Consider the following 19,715-nt stretch of genomic DNA (forward strand, 5'->3'; position numbering starts at 1 on the left):
TAAACAATACTAATAAGGCTGCAAACGTTGAAATTGTTAAGGCAATGGTATTTCGAAGTAAAAGCTAGATGATTAAGAAGAAAGACAGAAAGCGAATTGATTCATTTGAATTATGGACGTGGAGGAGACTATTAAGAATCCCATGCACTGCAAGAATGATTACTAAGAAGGTTTTAGAGAATACAAAACAGAATGCTCCTTAGAGGCGATGATTGCTAAACAGAACTTAATGTACTTTGGACATAATATGCGAGTGGATGAAGCATTGGAAAATTTATTCACGAGTTTCAAACAATGACTTCTGCTTACATAACTAAGAAATTCAGAAGTCAACTTACCAAATCAGCGTGTTCGTTGAGGTGCATAGTGATCATCTCTTTTCCCAAATCTGCCAAAAGGTTATTCAGAATTATAGTTTTGATATTTTGTTCAAAGAATTTACGTCTACGTTTTTCTTCATTATCTTCATTCTATAAGTCACACAATATCATAGTGGTATTTTTAGGAGTTTATAGAATTATTAATAATAATATATAACAAATGCTGCATATAGTAAAACAAAATAAAATACTGTATTTTATAAACTCATTTTTGTGTCATATTTAAATATAAAATAAAAATTTATACGTAAATATAAATTAATTTTTATTCTACTTTAAAACGTTTAATAATTCTTCCAATAATCTTATTTCTTACTAATAAATGACAAAATACAAAGACACCTTTTTTTATCCTAAATAAATTCTCCTAAAATTCACAAAGTGAGAGTATAATCAACTGAGGGAATCAGTCGACTGTGAGATGCGGTGATTGATTCATTCAATCCAATACCCTTGGAGGGTAATGGATGGCAATGCTATAGCTAATGAAGTTCTAACTGAGGCTCGGCTATTGCTGTTACCCTCCTGCCATGATCAGAGCTTTAATTGCTCAATAACACCTTATCCCTACACTGTCCTCTACAGATAACGGGGAAGATGAAAAGCATTCTTGCTTCGCCCCTTTAAGCCAGTCCTTATAAGGACTAAGGACAATCAACTGAGGAGAATGAAAATCCATACCCTTGGAGGTAATGGATAGCAATGCTGTAGCTAATGAAGCTCTAACTGAGGCTCGGCTATTGCTGTTACCCTCCTGCCATGATCAGAGCTTTAATAACAGCTCAATAACCTTATCCCTACACTGTCCTCTACAGATAACGGGGAAGATGAAAAGCATTCTTGCTTCGCCCCTTTAAGCCAGTCCTTATAAGGACTAAGGACAATCAACTGAAGGAATTAATCGACCGTGAGATGCGGTGATTGATTTTCAATCCATTACCCTTGGAGGGTAATGGATAGCAATGCTGTATCCAATGAAGTTCTAACTGAGGCTCGGCTATTGCTGTTACCCTCCTGCCATGATCAGAGCTTTAATTAATAGCTCAATAACACCTTATCCCTACACTGTCCTCTACAGATAATGGGGAATGTGAAAAGCATTCTTGCTTCGCCCCTTTAAGCCAGTCCTTATAAGGACAATCAACTGAATTCACTCGTCAGAATTGTTGATTGTATAAGGACAATCAACAATTCTGACGAGTGAATTCTGATTGTGATTTGTTAAGTTATATTTTGATCGATTCCCGAAACTCCTTTTCTCCTTGTTTAGGATAGCCACCTATAATAATTTAACTTTTTGCTTGTGGATGCTTACTCTAAGCTGTCTGCAGGATTAGCTAGTGGACTCTCAAAGTCTGCAGGATCACTTACAAACTACTCGGGAAACCAGAGCAACCGCTGTTTTCTCTTGGCCAAGTTATGGACTCTTCATATGATGAGCTCGACTTCAAGCAGCTATTGGCAATCTTCAAACATGTAGGAGGTCTGCTGCAAAGGAAATGGCCAGGAAAGGTAGCAATCCACCAAATAGAAGAGGTTGAAACAGAGGACTGTCAATCCCCTGACCCTCTCCCCAGCACTTCTCAAGATAACACCAGGGAGATTATGTCGACGGTTAACGACCAGCCCTAGTGGACTCAGATAACTCTACAGACTATCAGGTTGTCAGCAGAAAGAAGCGCAAGAAGGGGTCGCCAGCTGCAGATCCTGAAATAATACCTCAACCCTTGGAAAGAACAACTCCAATGGACTTAACAGCACAACCTGATGAACGAATAGAGACCAACTCCAGGGCACAACCCAAAGAGAGGATTCCACCAGTAATTTTAAGAACAAAAGAAAAATGGTCTTTAATTACAGAGACGATGAAGAACGCAAACATCAAATTTACATCAGCCAAGAGCACAGATGAAGGAATCCGGATTCAACCCGAAGGAACTTCGGACTACCGCCAACTCACCAGACTTATGGATGAACTGAAAGTCCCATATCACACGTTTCAGCTTAAAAGTGAAAAAAATCTAAAGGTGGTCATCAGAGGTCTGGCTGAGACCATACCAGCTGAAGAAATAGCTACTGACCTCAGATCACAAGGCCTGGAGCTGATTAAGATATCGCACATGTACCGAGCAGACAGGCGCCCTATGCCTCTGGTCTAGGCTCATCATATGAAGAAATTTACGACGTTAAAATAGTCTGCAGCTTAGTCATCAAGACCGAACCTCTCAGAAGAAAGGCTTCAGCTGGTCAATGCCATCGCTGCCAAAAGTATGGGCATGCACAAAAACTATGTAAAGTAGATTACAAGTGCGTCAAGTGCGGTGACAACCATCCCTCGCACGCTTGTGTCAAACCGCGAACCACGCCTGCTAAGTGTGCAAACTGTGGCGGCCCACACCCGGCCAACTACAAGGGATGTTCACTCCACCCATCCAACCTGTAGAAGACTAGAGAGGCAGTATCCCCAACCACTCAGAAGCGAACTACACCAGAAATCAGAACGCGGGCTGTTACTCCCGAAAAATCATACGCATCTGTGGTCTCTACAAGTAACAAACCTTCAACCAAACCTCCGCAGCAATCTTAGCTGCTACTCTAGGAGAGATGTTAACGGCCTTTAGCAAAACAAATTCCAATCAGGCCGACACCAACAAGTTCCTCAAAAACGCACAAGTCATCTTCTCCATGATTAATGGATAACACGGTTACCATAGCTAACTCAATATAGATTGCTTATTGGAATGCTAAAGGACTAAACAACAACCTCCTAGAACTAAAACAATTTGCTGAACGATATACGATAGACATCCTTTTAGTCAACGAGACGCATCTTCGGCCTTGCGACAACCCCAAAATAAGGTACTACACAGTACTATCTGGCATTGAGCCTATCTGTCCTAAGGTACTTAGGACAAATAGGCTCAATGCCAGAGGGAGCGGAACGGCTATATTTGTTAAAAAAAGCATAAGATACCATGAGATCAAGAAGACAACAACTACAAACCTGGAAGAAACTGGAATTGAAATACACACCAACAACACAGGTAGTCTAAAACTATATTCAGTCTACAACCCCCCAGGCAAACCACTCCTAGCCTCAAACCTCTCCCAACTCCTTAACACAAACCAAGCAACAATAGTGGAGGGAGACCTAAACGCAAAACATTCTGCGTGGAAAAGTAGAAACACCAATAATAATGGGAAGAGCCTACACAAATTCGCTATGACAAGAAACATCACCATAGCAAGTCCTGTTGAACCGACTGTACGGACCACTGGGCAAACCTGATGTGCTGGATATAGCCATTTTCAGGAACAACCCACACCAGTTCCAGTTGCAGATTATTAATGATCTTAGCTCCGACCACAATCCAGTTCTGCTCAGCCTAGGCGGAGAAGCAGAAACCATCCCCGGACAATCCTACAGAAGAAGCTCAACGCAACTCTCTGCAACATCACGGGCCCTGTCCCAACCATCTCCTCACCCAAAGAAGTAGACACAGCGATCAATAAACTGGAAAGCACAATCCAAACTGGCCTTGCAACAGCCTCCACTGTTACCACACCAGCTCAAACTAACTTGCTCCCAGAAGAGATTCTAAAGCTTATTCGCAACAAAAACAGGATAAGACGTCGATACCATACAACACTATTACCCCAGGATAAACAAGAGCTAAACAGGTTAACAAACGTAGTCTGATATGCAAAGACCATAAGAATCAACTATGGGAGAGAAAACCAAGCTCCTTAAACACTATAGATAACTCACTATGGAAAATGACTAAAGCCCTTCGCAGCGATCACCCCAATATACAACCAATCCATAGAGAAAGAGGCATAGTCTACCGAGACGATGAAAAAACAGAAGCCTTTGCAGATACCCTGGAGCTGCAATTTCAACCAAACTACACTCATGCTGACTTGCGCTTCATTGAAAAAATCCACAGTCAAGTACGCTATGCACCTCATCATACCACCTGCAGTGACAACACAAGCTATACTACACCAAATGAAATATACCCAATCATCAAGAACCTCAACAACAGAAAAGCACCAAGTCCTGATCAGATTTCAAACAAAATCATAAAAGCACTCCCTCACAAAACAATAATGCATCTAGTGGCTATCATCAATGCGATGCTAAGACTCCACTACTTCCCCACTCGCTGGAAGCAGGCAGATATAATCCTCATCCACAAATCGGGGAAAGCACCTCAATTCCCCAAGAATTACAGACCTATCAGCCTCTTGTCAGGCCTTGGGAACATCGCTGAAAAAAGTAATACTAAAACGCCTACAAAACGAAACGGACAATCTAGACCTAATCCCAAAAGAACAATTTGGTTTTCGAACCGGTCACTGCACAACTCAACGAATCCACAGACTTACAGAATACATGACTATCGGATTTAATTGGAAACAACATACAGGTGCAATCTTCCTGGATGTGGCGAAGGCCTTCGATAAAGTGTGGCACAAAGGCCTCATCCACAAACTAATAACTGCGAAATACTCACTAAACCTCATCCAAATCATAGACTCTTATATGAAAGACCGAAAATTTCAAATGAAACTCCGTGGGCTCAGATCCACTACAAGAAATATCACAGCAGGTGTCCCGCAAGGCTCCCTATTATCGCCGCTGCTCTTCAATATTTTTATCTCAGACTTCAATATTTTTATCCCAAGCACAGCATCAATCACCATGGCTTTCTATGCAGATGACATGGCGATACTGACCAGATCGCTCAGGCCATACCTAGCCACACAACGACTACAAAACGCAGCAACAAATCTTGAAAAATGGTTTCGGAAATGGAGAATTGATGTCAATGCAGACAAAAGCACGGCCATACTATTTACAAGGAAGAAAGCAAACCATCACGGAGCAGTCATGATGTTCAATACTGATATCTCTTGGCAAAAAAAGAAGTAAAATGCCTAGGAATCAAACTAGATAACCATCTCAGCTTCAACTTCCACATCTCTTACGCCTGCAACAAAGCAAACTCAGCAATAGCTGAACTCTACCCTCTACTCAACCGTAGAAGCAAAGTCAGTCCAGAAAACAAACTAAGAATATACAAAGCAATCATCAGACCTATACTAACTTACGGTTCACCAGCGTGGAGCCACACCTCCCCTAGCAACATCAAAAGATTACAAACAATCCAAACCAAATGCCTCCGAATGATCTTCGATGCCCCGTAGTTTGTAAGGAACACTATCCTCCACCAAGACGGAAACCTGCCAGACATACCTACGTTTCTCCTCCAGATAGCAACCAAGTACTTTGCTCGGGCATCACTCCATCCCAACCTACTCATTCGTGAGTCATCAGATTACGATGAAAAAGACAGATGGAAATATAAACGCCCAAAGGCAGCTCTAATCACAGATTGAAATATTTCTATAGAACCCCTAATTAGGGCGAGCCAAGTGCTCAAAACTTTCTTTCTTTAAACAATTAAAAAAATACCGATTACGGGATACAAATCCAAGGAATTGATGTCCATCTAGCCATAGAAGTTATCAGTTACCACAATCAACAATTCTCTTCAAATCAAATTATTACATACTTGAGCAAAAATTACTACCATTATTCTTATCTTTACTTACCTGATTTTTTACATCAGGTGGCGTGCTAGTACTTCCCAAGTCAGCATCGTTTTGATTTTCATAAGATTTATTAAACTTTATCTATAGAGGAAGTAATTGTTGTAGTTAATTTCAATTCATAGACAAAAATGGTATTTAGGATAATATGTTAGTTATTAAAATAAATTATTTATTCTTTGGGATGGTGTGAGAACACTCCCCTGTTTATTGGAGATCTGAAGTTACTTGAAAAAGTTTCATGTTTGGTTTCTAGAGTACGGATCCAGATTATATAAAAAAAATAAATAAAAATACAAAAACATATAGAAGAAATAAAAAATATAATCTTAGCCTACCGATAGTTACTAATATCTTACAATTTAATATGAAAAACCTTTCGTGTGAGAGAGCCACATAAAAATTTAAAAAAAAACATTTTAATTAAGGATTAATTAAAATGTTCCTTCCCACCTCTTCGATGATTTCTAACCAATCCTGTTCATTCTTTTTATGATTTCAATTAAACTTTTCCACTAACAGCTTTGTTCAATTGGAATGTTCCACGTAAATTGCACTTCTTGTTGCCATGGATACATAGAAGCGTTACGTCACATTGCTCTTAGTCATTCACTCAAATAAACGAAACTACTTGATTATATGAAAACATGTGAGCAAACACAATTGGTAATTATATAAAAACAGAGCCAAAATAGATAAACAGATACATTATCGAGCTAAATCATATCTCTTTGGGGGGGGAGGATATTCATTAAAAATCTATTATATCTGCAGTGCGGTTATCCGTCGAAGGGTAAATTATATCATGGTTGAACTCAGTACGCTTTTGTAGTTGACTATTAAAAGAATCCGGTAATTAAATGTTTTTAATGACCTGATTATCATAAGCATATTTCTTAGCTGCGTACAGACCACATTTAGTTCGGTAACCTTTAATTAACAATTAATAATAGCTTTTTGTTTATTTATTTATTTTTATTTGTTTTGTTTATTTTATTTTTATTTTTACTTTATTTTTATTTTATATTTTTATTTATTTTGTTTATTTATTTTATTTATTTATTTTTTGTTTATTTATTGGTATCTAGCTTTTGTTCAATTGTGCAGATATTATATTCTAAAGTAGATAAACAGATGTAATTATACTGTAGTTCTCTATTGACTTAAAAAAAAAAGATGCTTCTAGAGCTTAGAAATCTTTCACTATATAAATTGTGGGTTTGAATCTTATTGTGAGCTTTAATGTTTGTAAACGACTTTATGAAATAAATACGCTTAACTATCCCACTTAAGACCACTATTATCCTTCTCATTGAAGGACAATAGTGGTATTGTCCACATGGAATTCCTCCTCTCCCGTCAAACTGTCAACTACAAATTTTATTGTGAGGTTTTGGGGGTTAAAGGAGAGCATTCGGCGCAAATGTCCAGACAAACGGAAGAACCACGACTGGGTTCTGCACCAACAACGCTGCTGTCCACACAACACTTGTTGTTCGATGGTTCCTGGCTTCCCAAAACATAACAGTCATTCTCCATCCCCCATTATTCCCCTGACCTTGGCCCCTGCGATATTTCCCAGTTCCCCAAGATGAAACTACAGCTGAAAGGGCATGGATTTGATGCGACTGACCACATCCATGTAGAATTGGAGGAGGTGCTCAACACAGCCACACTTGAGGACAACTTCCAGGGATGTGGAATCATGGAAAACCGTTTGAGATCCTGTATACGTGGAAGGAGACTGTGAAATCAAGTCTTAGGGTAAGTGATTTTGTTTTAATGATCAAATTACTCGAACTTTTGGCTAGCACTTTGTAGTAAGCTAGGCTATCGTGAGTGACATTAACAGGAACATATCACAGCCACGCAGAGGAGGGAGGTTAACAAAAAAAGAAAAAAAACATTTTTTTGTGAATAAATAATGAGTTCATGGAAGTTTTTTTCACTTGGCTATGCTACTAATTATATATTTGGTTTTATCCTTTATCCAAGTATAAATAAGCAAACAAAGTTTGCGCCTGAAGTATCTTTCAGGACTGGGGAAACTCGTGGCAAAGGTGGTATAACGTCTCATCACATGCCTTAGTATCCCATAATACAAAGCACATCTCCTTGCGGACATGAATAATGCTATGAATTAAGGGAATGGTTACTACCCAGATATGATATATAATTGGTAGCATAGCCAAGCGAAAAAAACTTCCATCCACTATCTCTAATCCAGATAATTTTAATAATAAGATGTGACACCTTTTGGCTACTTGTATGTGAAAATATGACTTCTGCATTACTTCAACCTTAGTATCACAGGAAAGAGGAATCCAATACCCTTGGAGGGTAATGGATGGCAATGCTGTAGCTAATGAAGTTCTAACTGAGGCTCGGCTATTGCTGTTACCCTAGTGCCATGATCAGAGCTTTAATCAGAGCTTTATTTATATATAGCTCAATAACGCCTTATCCCTACACTGTCCTCTACAGATAACGGGGAAGATGAAAAGCATTCTTGCTTCGCCCCTTTAAGCCAGTCCTTATAAGGACTTAGTATCACACTGCTTGGCACTATGGGATACTATGGCAAGTGATGAGTAGTTATACCACCCTTGCCACTGAGAAGTTATTCCACCGGTCCTGAAAAAATAATTCAGGCGCAAACTTTGTTTGCTTACACTTGGATAAAGGATTAAACTAAGTATATAATTGGAAATGATTAGTTCGTTAAGGGTTCATTTAGGAAGTGTTTCCTAAATCCTTAGGAAATGAGAATACATAAAGAAAAGGCTCAAGAGAGAAGCAGAACATTTATGAGAAATAAATTGGAATAAATGTGTGAGTGGGGGGTGGTAGTCATGCTCTCTTCCGAATAAAATGATCAATTTAAAGGAGGTTTTTAGTGCACCATCTCAAATGTTAGAGAGTCTTCTGACTTTGCTGAATTCGGGACTGGCATAATTATTATAAACTGTGCAGGTGACTGGAAGAGTGAGTTCTATACTTTAATGGTAGAACAGAGGTCACGAAGTTCTTTGAAAGCTGAGGAATCTATGGATACCAGTTTCCTAGAAAATCCTACAAACATATGCCAGTCCAAGAAGAGAAATCTGATGTGGTGTCTAGAGATCCCAGTATTATCAGAGATAAGAGAAGAAGGAATATCTTTCTTAAGAGAAATACATACCTCCATGAAGAATGAAATATTTCCCAGTAGTTGGAAGATTAATGTTAGAAGATATTGAGGCTTAGAATGTTATTGGGAAACCATCGATAAGATCTTCTGTCACTAAAAAAAGATTATTGATATAAAAGAGGATAAGGATAGATAAAAGAAAAAAAAGTACGCACTTCTACATTAGAATGGATGCCCAAATAAAGGCAGCTATTCCACTTGAATCGCTCTGAGTAATTAGAAATGAAACTATCCATCCATTTACGAAAGATACAAGACAGACTGTAGGATGGTACTTTACCGCGTGGATATAAATGCCAGATTTAATCGAATAACTCGATTGTCCAAATGTCAAATGCGTAGGCAAGAAGAATCCCCCAAGACGAATGAGTGCCCACTTATAGTCTCTGACTTAATGTTGACTTCTAAGGTAGCGAAGATGATTTGCTGGTGATCTTATTCATAATTTTGGACGAGATTAAACAAAAGATAAGAGAAATTGAAGTGAGAATAAAAATAATTTTCCATTAAAGTACCTTTCCAGTTTAATGGTAAACTAATTTTATGATCTCTCTCTCTCTCTCTCTCTCTCTCTCTCTCTCTCTCTCTCTCTCTCTCTCTCTCTCTCTCTCAGGAATAGGCTGGAGAAATATGCTTATATCCAAGCTTTGAGATATGATAAAATAATTATGAGAAACCATAGATGAAACAAGATTGCTTTGAGATGAAGAATGCATTCGGGGAACACAGTTTGTGTTGAAAGACTTGATTGACTTGAATTTGCTGTTCCATTAGTGCAGGAACTGAAGGCGAAGAATTACGTCACGAAGTCATGCTTTTTTGAGCAATGTTATGTTGCTTCTACAACTGTCTGGAAGGAGAGAAGAAGATATGTGAATAAACGGACAGTAGTTAGTAACTGCTTTAGATTAACGGTTTTCATTATACTTTGAGTATCAATGCTCTCATATATTCAGCATTTATTGAGGTTGTTGACACTATATTGATGATATTTTCCTCATCATGGAAGATGGTGTCAACAACCTCAATTTATTTTTAGACCACCTAAACAAGTGTCAAGAAAAAATCTCTTTTACCTTCGAACTGGAATCCGATGACTGCCTCCCCTTTCTAGACCTGAAACTTACCAGATGTGCTGAGAGTATTAAAATCTCAATTTTTAGAACGCCTGCTCATACTGACAGATACCTTCATGCTTCATCCCATCACTATTCCCCACAAACATTTGGTATTATTTCCACCTTAGCTCACCGAGCGAAATCATTACTTACAGAAGAAACAGAAATTGAAAATGAACTCCTTTTTCTTAAAAAAACTTTTATTAACAATGGTTTCTCTCCTACGAAAATTGACAAATTTCTTTCCCAAAGTCACTCAATTATTTCTAAAGATCCCTCTTCCCCTAGAGCCTTCATCTCTTTGCCTTACATCAGCTCTCTTTCACCAAAACTGGCAAAAATTCTCAAGACGTTTAACTTCAGAACTTGCTTCACTACGCTCCCAAAGCTTCGTTCAATACTTAGTAAACCTAAAGAGAAACATCTTGCAATTCAGAGTCCTGGAGTGTACAAGATTTTATGTGATTGTGGAAAACCATACTATGGCCAGACTGATAAATCCATCCTTCTACGTTTGGAAGAACACCGTAGAGATATCTCCTATAACAGGACTAGAGCCAGCGTTCGCTCTAGACACATTCTCTTTTCAGTTAACTCAGACGAAGGCCGCCAACACATTGTGAACTGGACTCAAACTTCTAACATCCATATGTGCTATGATGAGCTCGAAAGAAAGATTTTCGAATCTATAGAAATTTCTCTAGATTCTTCTCATATCAACAACAGCCTGAGTTTCAATCTCTCTGAAGCACACGTTGCCTCTGTTCAGTATTGGCGCACTCGCGATAGCGCGTAGTATACGTTTGTTTGGAACTCAAGCTCGCATTTTGTTTTCAAACACGCTACTGTCTTTTTATACTTGTTCTGTTATTACAATTTTAAGTCTCTGTAATTCTTTATATATTTATTTGATTGTGATACCTGAAGATGTTGATCTATTCAACGAAACTTGTTAACTAGTAGTATCTTTTAAAATAAACCATGGCATGTTTTTATCTCTCGGTAACAGTCATTAAAGTTTTTTTGAATAATATTCCAACTGAGTAAAAATGAATTCTGAATTAAAAAAAAAAAAATATATATATATATATACATATATATGTAATAAATTTTTACCTTGGGGATATTGTATATTAGGATAACCAAGTTATTTTATAAACTTGGTTATTTTAACTCCTAATCCCAAGTAAGCAAACAATTAAGTTTGCGCCTGAAACAAAGTTCAAGTCTAAAGATACAACAACCAGGGCAACTAGTTGTAAAGGTGTTTGCATACTTGGAATTAGGAGTTAAAATAACCAAGTTTATAAAATAACTTGGTTATCCTAATATACAATATTTCCAAGGTAAAAAATTTATTACATTTCTATTTCCTCCAGAGATTTTTATTAAAAATAAAAACACCTTGTTGCAACTTCTATAGGTAAAATTGATAACGCTCCGTAAAAATGAGGTGAATCAATCGACCGTGAGATGCGGTGATTGATTCATTCAATCCAATACCCTTGGAGGGTAATGGATGGCAATGCTGTAGCCAGTGAAGCTCTAACTGAGGCTCGGCTATTGCTGTTACCCTCCTGCCATGATCAGAGCCTTAATTGCTCAATAACACCTTATCCCTACACTGTCCTCTACAGATAACGGGGAAGATGAAAAGCATTCTTGCTTCGCCCCTTTAAGCCAGTCCTTATAAGGACTATAACCTTGGTATTTGAAAAAGAATCAATCGACCGTGAGATGCGGTGATTGATTTTATATGAGATGCCCATATATTTGAAAAAGAATCAATCGACCGTGAGATGCGGTGATTGATTTTATATGAGATGCCCATATATATATATATATAGGGTAACGGATGGCAATGCTGAACCAATGAAGTTTAACTGAGGTTCGGCTGTTACTGTTATCCTGGGTTAATGAGTTCGCTCTCTTAGGTTTTGCCCTAAGAGCACTTTGAGTCTCCGGGGAAGGTGTTCTCCGGTGCGGCCCGCTGAGGGGTACTTGCCGGTGAATTATTTTCCTCGGAATATGAGCGGTTCTGCTCAGTGGTCGGGGAGCCCGTCACTGAGTGGAACCAACGCTGAGATTAGGACGGTCTTTCGCCCACTATGGAGTGGCCTAGAGATCGTCCGTATTTTTGAGATTTCACCTTTACTTACATAGTCGGTGATTGATTCATTCAATCCAATATCCTTGGAGGGTAATGGATGGCAATTCTGTAGCCAATGAAGTTCTAACCGAGGCTCGGCTATTGCTGTTACCCTCCTGCCATGATCAGAACTTTAATTGCTCAATAATACCTTATCCCTACACTGTCCTCTACAGATAACGGGGAAGATGAAAAGCATTCTTGCTTCGCCCCTTTAAGCCAGTCCTTATAAGGTCTATAAGGAACCTTGGTATTTAGGTGGTAGAATTAGTCCTTTTTTGAACTTCCAGGCCAAAGAAGTTTCAACTGTGGCTCAGCTATTGCCGTTACCCAGCCATGACTAGAGCTACTTAGCTCAATAACACTCCATCCACACAGATTTACTTCATTCAGATGACGGGTTAAAGAGTCAAAGACTCAGTCCATCGCCCAGTTCTTATAAGAACCTTGGTATTTAGGGTCTAACTACTCACTGAGGAGACCTCAAAAAAGGTTGAAACCGGTCTGGGTAGTGACCCCACCCATAATGCATTGCAATATACATCTTCTAGTGAGATGTGCTTTACATTATGGGAAAATACTAAGAATAGTGATCAGATCTTTACAATGAGTTGCCTTGGTGTTGTATCATCTTTAGACTTGAACTTTGTTTCAGGCGCAAACTTATTTGTTTGCATACTTTGGATTAGGAGTTAAAATAACCAAGTTTATAAAATAACTTGGTTATCCTAATATAAATATATATATATATATATATATATATATATATATATATTACTGCATGATTCTTACCTTGTACTGCTCCCATAAGTCATTCAGAATATGATCAAATCCATTGTCAGCTGATGTTGCCATTAAAATAACTGGAAAAGAAACATGTTACCTTTAACATGTACTTTAAAGCTGAACAGAAGCATAATTATTCTGAAGGATCAACAAGAAAAAGAGAAATCTATACGACAAGCTACTGAGATTAAAATTTAATTCAAGAATATAATCATTCATTTAGCTATGAGAAATATTTAAACAAAATATCTGATTACAAAATTCGATTATTTTGATGAAATCATATAAATCGCCCTTTACAAGATATTATTTTTCAACAATGCCTTTTAACGCAAATCACCAGCTATCCCTAGCGGAGGATCTTCCTACTAATTGAAAATGCTTAATCTCGACTCTAATAAACTGGCTTCATAATTTGTATTTTTCATGGGTTATTTTAACTCTCTAAAACATAGTCTGTAAACTAATAAAATTAGTTTGTATTCACCTGTTAACCGAGTTCGTTTATTTTCATTTCTGTCCGGCATTTAGAATTACGTTTCTTATTAATAACTGGATTCTCATCATGCACAGATAAAATTAAAAATAAATAAATAAATAAAAATGCTTGAACAACGAAAGAATACGCATCATAACGAAATTACAGATTATATCACTGAATCACTGATTATGTGAAAAACAAGGTCAAACTCACGTCTGAAAATAGTCCCAAAATCTTCCGTATGGGTTACTTAGGTCTTACGAACATGTTCTTGTTAGCGATGCATCAAAAAACAAAATCACGGAGAGAGAGAGAGAAAGAGAAATTTGTGTCCTGATTTTAATATATCCTGTGGACAAAGGTCTTATCTTGATATTTACCATAAATTAGTTTCGCTGTCATCGTTATCTTTGTTCTTGTCCTTCTGTTAAAGATAATTCACGCTATCATGCACAGTTCTATTTGACATTTAAACAAAATCACTTTTTCTATACATGTTTGCCTAGTCATGAAGGAATTAATACAACTAATAACAAATAAGATAAAGATAATGAAATTCACTATCGTAGGACATAAATATTTTTTATCTATATCTCATTCACGACAGAATTATAACTTATTTTGCATTGTTTGATTTTATTTTTATATTTCTAACTTCGATCTGCTTAAATATATATATTAAAAAAATAAAAATAAAATGCAATAACCCATCCAAGGTACTAATCGACTGCGAATATGATCAACCTGTGGTATATTAGTATTATGGACTGACCGAAATCAGGATTAAGAAGAAATAAATACGAGGGTGGTCTCTCAAGTTCTGGGCCTAACAATGAAAAAACGAATTTATAATTTCGAAATTATTTTTATTTATCAACATAATCTCCCTTAAGACTAATATATTTATTCCAGCGATGCTCGAGCTCCAATACCCCGTCCCTGTAGTGGTTCTCAGTAAGATCTGCAAAATACCTCTCTAGAGCTGCAATCACCTCTTCATTCGAAGAAAAACGTTGACCAGCGAGGAAGAGTTTTAGTTTAGGGATGAGGTAGAAGTCAAAGGGAGTCAAATCTTGGGAATAGGGTGGATGTTCCAACAATTCATAGTGCGGATCCCTTAATTTTCCCATTGCCAAAACACCTTTGTGGGCAGGTTCATGGTCCTGATGAAAGATGATTTTTTTCTTCTGCAAATCGGGTCTTTTCTCACGAATTTCTTCCAGTAATTCGTGAGAAAGTAGAAAACACTTATACGAAGAAATTCTTGTTTTACCCTTTTAACGATAATTAATAAACGTAATGCCTTTAGCATCACAAAACAGCTTTCCTGTTTATGGAATCGACTTTGTCTTCTTTTGCGCTGAGCAACCAGCTTTTGTCCACTGTTTTGACTGCTGTTTGATTCTGGTGTGAATCTAAGTCTCATCCATAGTAATACATCGACGCACAAAATCAGTTTTATTCTTGTTAAAACGATCCAAGCGCTGTACAGAGATTTTCATGCGAGTGCGTTTTTGATCTGCGCAGCAGCTATCTTACGCAAAGCTTTTTCATTCGCAATTATTCATGCACAATATATCCTACACGTTCTTTGAAATGCCTATAGTCTCCGTAATTTCACACACTTTGACTCGCCGGTCATCCAATACCATATCGTGCACTTGATCAATGATTTCTGGTGTTGTTAAACTTTTTGGACGTCCTTCATATGATAACATCTGCAAGGCTAGTACGGCCACGTTTAACCTCGGCAGCCCATTTCGTAATTGTCTAAAAAGGAGGAGAAGAGTGCCCATAAACTTTTATGAACTTCCAATGAATTTCTTTTGGCGTTAAACTTTCTTTTACAAAGAATTTTATAACCGCACGATCCTCAATTTTATCTATTTCAAGGGATGCAGACAATACTTTTGCTTCAGACAGCTGTAGAAAACAAACTACTTGATAAAATGATTTGCAATTTCACATGGATGCGTATAATAGATGTACCAACTTACAAAAAGAAATCTTGTCGATAGTGTTGCCATCTATGGTTGAGGCCGAGAACTTTTCAGACCTCCCTCGCAGTTTGCTAATAAGGAATGATAATTTAAAGTTGAATTATTACCGTACCAATAATTGCTTGTAGACACGTTCGGTGCAAAAGTTTGGATTAGAAGAAGTCTAGAAAAATAATCCCACCAAAAGAAGTCCCACTAAGAAAAGATTTAGGGTGTTTGGAGAGTGCTTAGTGTTAACTGCTATTGTGCTGGGCATGTGAATAGTTTGTGAAAGATTATTGGTGATAGCAAATAGAGGGTGCTAAGAGGTGATGATTGCGTAATATTATGAAGTCTTTGAATTCATTATTATATATATAGCCTCTCCCACTCAAATACCATCCTCACCCTGTCGTGGTAGAACCTATTATCACAAACTAGGCTCTGGTGACTTGGTATCGGCAGTATAACCGAAACATCTACACGAGAGTAAACGCTTGTGTATAAAATGCATGTCTGGATGCTGAGGTAGCAGCCCTACTACCAAAATAGAAACTATGTGGACTAACAATCCGCATGTCTCCGAAAATTTAAATAATGTTTTCAAGTAGGATAAAGCAGAAATCAGACAAACGTCTTGGTATCGACTAAAGCTTGGAAAATTAGGACACGCATCGATCAATGGAAGTTTAAAACACTCAAACAAACAGAACAACTAGCACAACTAAGAAAGTACATGGAAAAATATAAAATTTAATTATGATTGTGTGGGAACCAATTTCAGAACGAATAATAACAGTACATCTTAAAACCAAATTTGGAAGGCTAAGAGTTGTTCAGTGCTATGCTCCAACTGAGAATGCATCCTCTGATTGAAGTCACCCATGCTAATTAGAGCATACTTCTCATGGGTGACTTCAACGCTAAAGTTGGTACAAATAATGAGGAGCTAGAGAATGTAATGGATACGCATTGTTTGGGAGAGAGAGAAATGTAAATGGTTCACTGTTGGTGGAACTATTTGGCAAATATAAATCAGTAATAGGTGGCACAATCTTCTAGTATAAGAGAATACATAAAGTAACATGAGTGTCATCAGATGGCAAAACACAGAATCCAATCGATCGTATTGCCATCAGCCAGAGGTGCAGGAAAATGTTATTAGATATCCGAAATAAAAAGAAGTGCTGATATTGGCTGAAATCATCACCTAATAATAGGATCTACGCAGTAAGATATTCAAAAACATCAGCAGTGGAAAACATTTAATAGACGGAAATTCGATATTTCTAAATTACAAAATGCTGACGTCTGCAATGAGTTTAAGATAAAGCTAAGGAAGATATGGATAGAAATTTTGAAGGAAGAGAGGATATAAGGAATGATGATATAGAGACTAAATGGAAAAGTCCTTAATGATACAACAGTTTTAAGACATACTAAAAGAAAGAACGAAGAATAGTTATCGGTTAAAACTTCTAGACTAGCGGATGAAAGGAGAAAAATTCTGGTGTCAACAGAAGAACAATTGGAAAAGTGTAGACAACATTTTAGTCAAATCTTGAACAACAGCAGTGATAGAATACAAACAGAAATAAAAAAGGAGTAGACGAATTAAAAATTGATATCAGCCCACCATCTAAATTGGAGGTAAAAAAAAGCTATTAAAGAAATGAAAATGGTAAATGGGCAGGACACTGCAGATGGCATCAAGGCAGAGGTTCTAACATCTGGCACGACAATGATCACGGATAAGCTCTATCCACTATTCCAAGATATCTGGGAAAAAGATACATTCCTTAGGGATTGGAATACAGGAATAATAGTAAAAATACCAAAGAAAGAAGATTTGGGAAACTGTAATAATTAGAGTGGCATAAATCTGCTTTGTGTCGTTAATAAAATTTTCTGCAAAAGTATTGTTTCGAGAAGCTTTAATATTTTAGATGAGGGCATGAGAAGTAAACAGTCTGATTTAGGCAAAACAGATCATGTATAGACCATATTAACACCTTAAGAATAATAATCGAACAGTAGGGTGAATTTAACTCTCCTTTATATTTTCTGTTTGTGGATTACGAAAAAGTTTTCGATTCCACTGCTAGAATTGAGTAGAGTGCACTTCAAAACAAAAGAATGCAACATAAGATAATAAACCTCATACAGGACGGATATAACAAACTCCAATGCCAGATATTGCATGATAGATATCTGACACAACCTTTTCGAACTGTATCTGGAGTGCGACAAGGATGTCTACTATTTCCCTTATTATTTATACTGACGCTAGATCAAGTTCTAGAACAGAGCAGTGAAAGACGCCAAAGGAATATCATGGAAAATAAATAAAACTTTGGGTGATCTAGACCAGTGCTTTTTCAAACTTATGGATGTAAAGGCTCCGTTAGAAAAATTAAAATATTTCACTGCCCCTATCGGAAAAAAAATCATAATACAGATAAAATATTATTATAGCATTTATTGTATTTATATTCAATACAAAACATACACAGCGAATATTGCAAAAATCAAATGCAAATATTACATTTTTAGCATCTTACATACACATTTGACATGGCACACTTAGTCTTAAAACTTTTAAAAATTTGTTTTTATTATTTCACGGTCCCCCTCAACAAAACTAATGGCCCTCAAGGGGACCGCGGTCAACAGTTTGGGAAGGCTGATCTAGATTATGCAGATGATGTATGTCTAATTGCTCACAGATATTGCCGATATTCAAAACAAGTTAACCACATCACAAGAAGAATCACTGAAAGAAGTCGGTTTGGAAATAAATACAAATAAAACGAAAAAAATGAGAATCAGTGTGAACAACAAGGCACTAAGTACAATTGAAAATGAAAAAATCGAAACTGTTTCACATTTTGCATGTCTCCATAGTGTTGTATCTGCAGATGGAGGAGCAAATGTTGATATACGGATTCAAAGCAAGAAGTGTATGTGCTCAAATATTCACACAGATACAAAATTACAAATACTTAATGCTTGTATTAAATCAGTTTATTTACATGGATGCAAAACGTGGCTAGTTTCAAAGGAAATACAAAGAAAACTACAAACATTCATAAACTGATGTCTGCGGAGCATAAATCGAATTTGGTGGCCACAAAGTATTACTAACGATCTCTGGAAAAGAACAAACCAGCAAAAAGTCAACCTTGAAATCAGAAAAAAATTTAGATGAATTGGACATACACTTAGGAAAGATCATGAAGAAATCTGTCCGCAGCCCTAGAAGGAAATCTACAAGGAATGAGAAAGCGTAGGAGTCCTAAAAAATAAACGAAGGAGATCTACTTTGATGGAATGTAAGAAGAAGAGTTTTGCTGAATTAAGACCAATATCAAGGATAAGGGACCGATGGAAAGCATTTACAGACTCCTGATATCCCCCCCCCCCACAACACACACACAAAAACATTCGTGGTTATTAAATATTTCTATTAAAATATTATTAATTAAACATTTTAATGATAACAACAGCACGAAAATATTTTCTTGAGATGGTCAACTACTGAAAAATTTAACTTCGTCGAGATATCGCAGTGTACACCAAGACAATCACTTGGAATTAATTTTCACTTTCGTATATCAACGCAATCAAATGTCAAAAGTGAATATTTTATCTTACCAGTGTCACATTTTATCTGTTTTGTTAAGGAAATCAGGAGAAGAGGTTGACAAATCGATCATTGTTCATTTTAAACATTTTTCGTGCACGGTATTGAAATTTTAAAAAAATAGTAATAAATGGCTAACTTGGTTTCGAAGTCACTTAGCTGGTTGTAGTCCGGAGAGGTGTGTTAAGTAGAAGCGATGATAGTAATAATGATGACATTCTACGTTCAATATTCTTTTTTTTTCCTTTTAATATTCAGTTTGGTACTCTAGTTGCTATCAAGTAATCTCAATAAACAAAACGGATAAAAGGATAAAGATATGACAAGATGAGTTGAAGCACATTAATCTTTTATTCCCCTTAGCTGATAAGAG

The 19,715-nt window shown here is 36.9% G+C and overlaps 1 protein-coding gene across 3 annotated transcripts in view; it reads right to left on the bottom strand.

The window, feature by feature from the left end:
- LOC150093264 (cathepsin K-like) overlaps positions 1 to 19,535 on the bottom strand; it is a 28,782-nt gene extending 9,247 nt beyond the window's left edge. For 2 of the 3 annotated variants that reach the window (XM_090413443.1, XM_090413441.1), the window contains exons 1-4: positions 13,934 to 14,110; positions 13,246 to 13,316; positions 6,000 to 6,080; positions 339 to 470 (exon numbers count right to left, since the gene is read on the bottom strand). In XM_090413443.1, the coding sequence (XP_090269569.1) occupies positions 339 to 470; positions 6,000 to 6,080; positions 13,246 to 13,308 (276 nt within the window). In that variant the 5' untranslated portion in view covers positions 13,309 to 13,316; positions 13,934 to 14,110. Of the gene's footprint in view, positions 1 to 338; positions 471 to 5,999; positions 6,081 to 13,245; positions 13,317 to 13,933; positions 14,111 to 19,353 lie in introns of those variants that run through there. The other variant, XM_090413442.1, reaches the window with a different exon arrangement.
- Positions 19,536 to 19,715: the final 180 nt, after the last annotated feature.

The sequence above is a fragment of the Typopeltis vanoorti genome, chromosome 24, assembly GCF_054136105.1.
Source record: "Typopeltis vanoorti isolate ZY-2024b chromosome 24, IOZ_Tvanoo_1.0, whole genome shotgun sequence".
In the NCBI taxonomy this organism is placed as follows: Eukaryota; Metazoa; Arthropoda; class Arachnida; order Uropygi; family Thelyphonidae; genus Typopeltis; species Typopeltis vanoorti.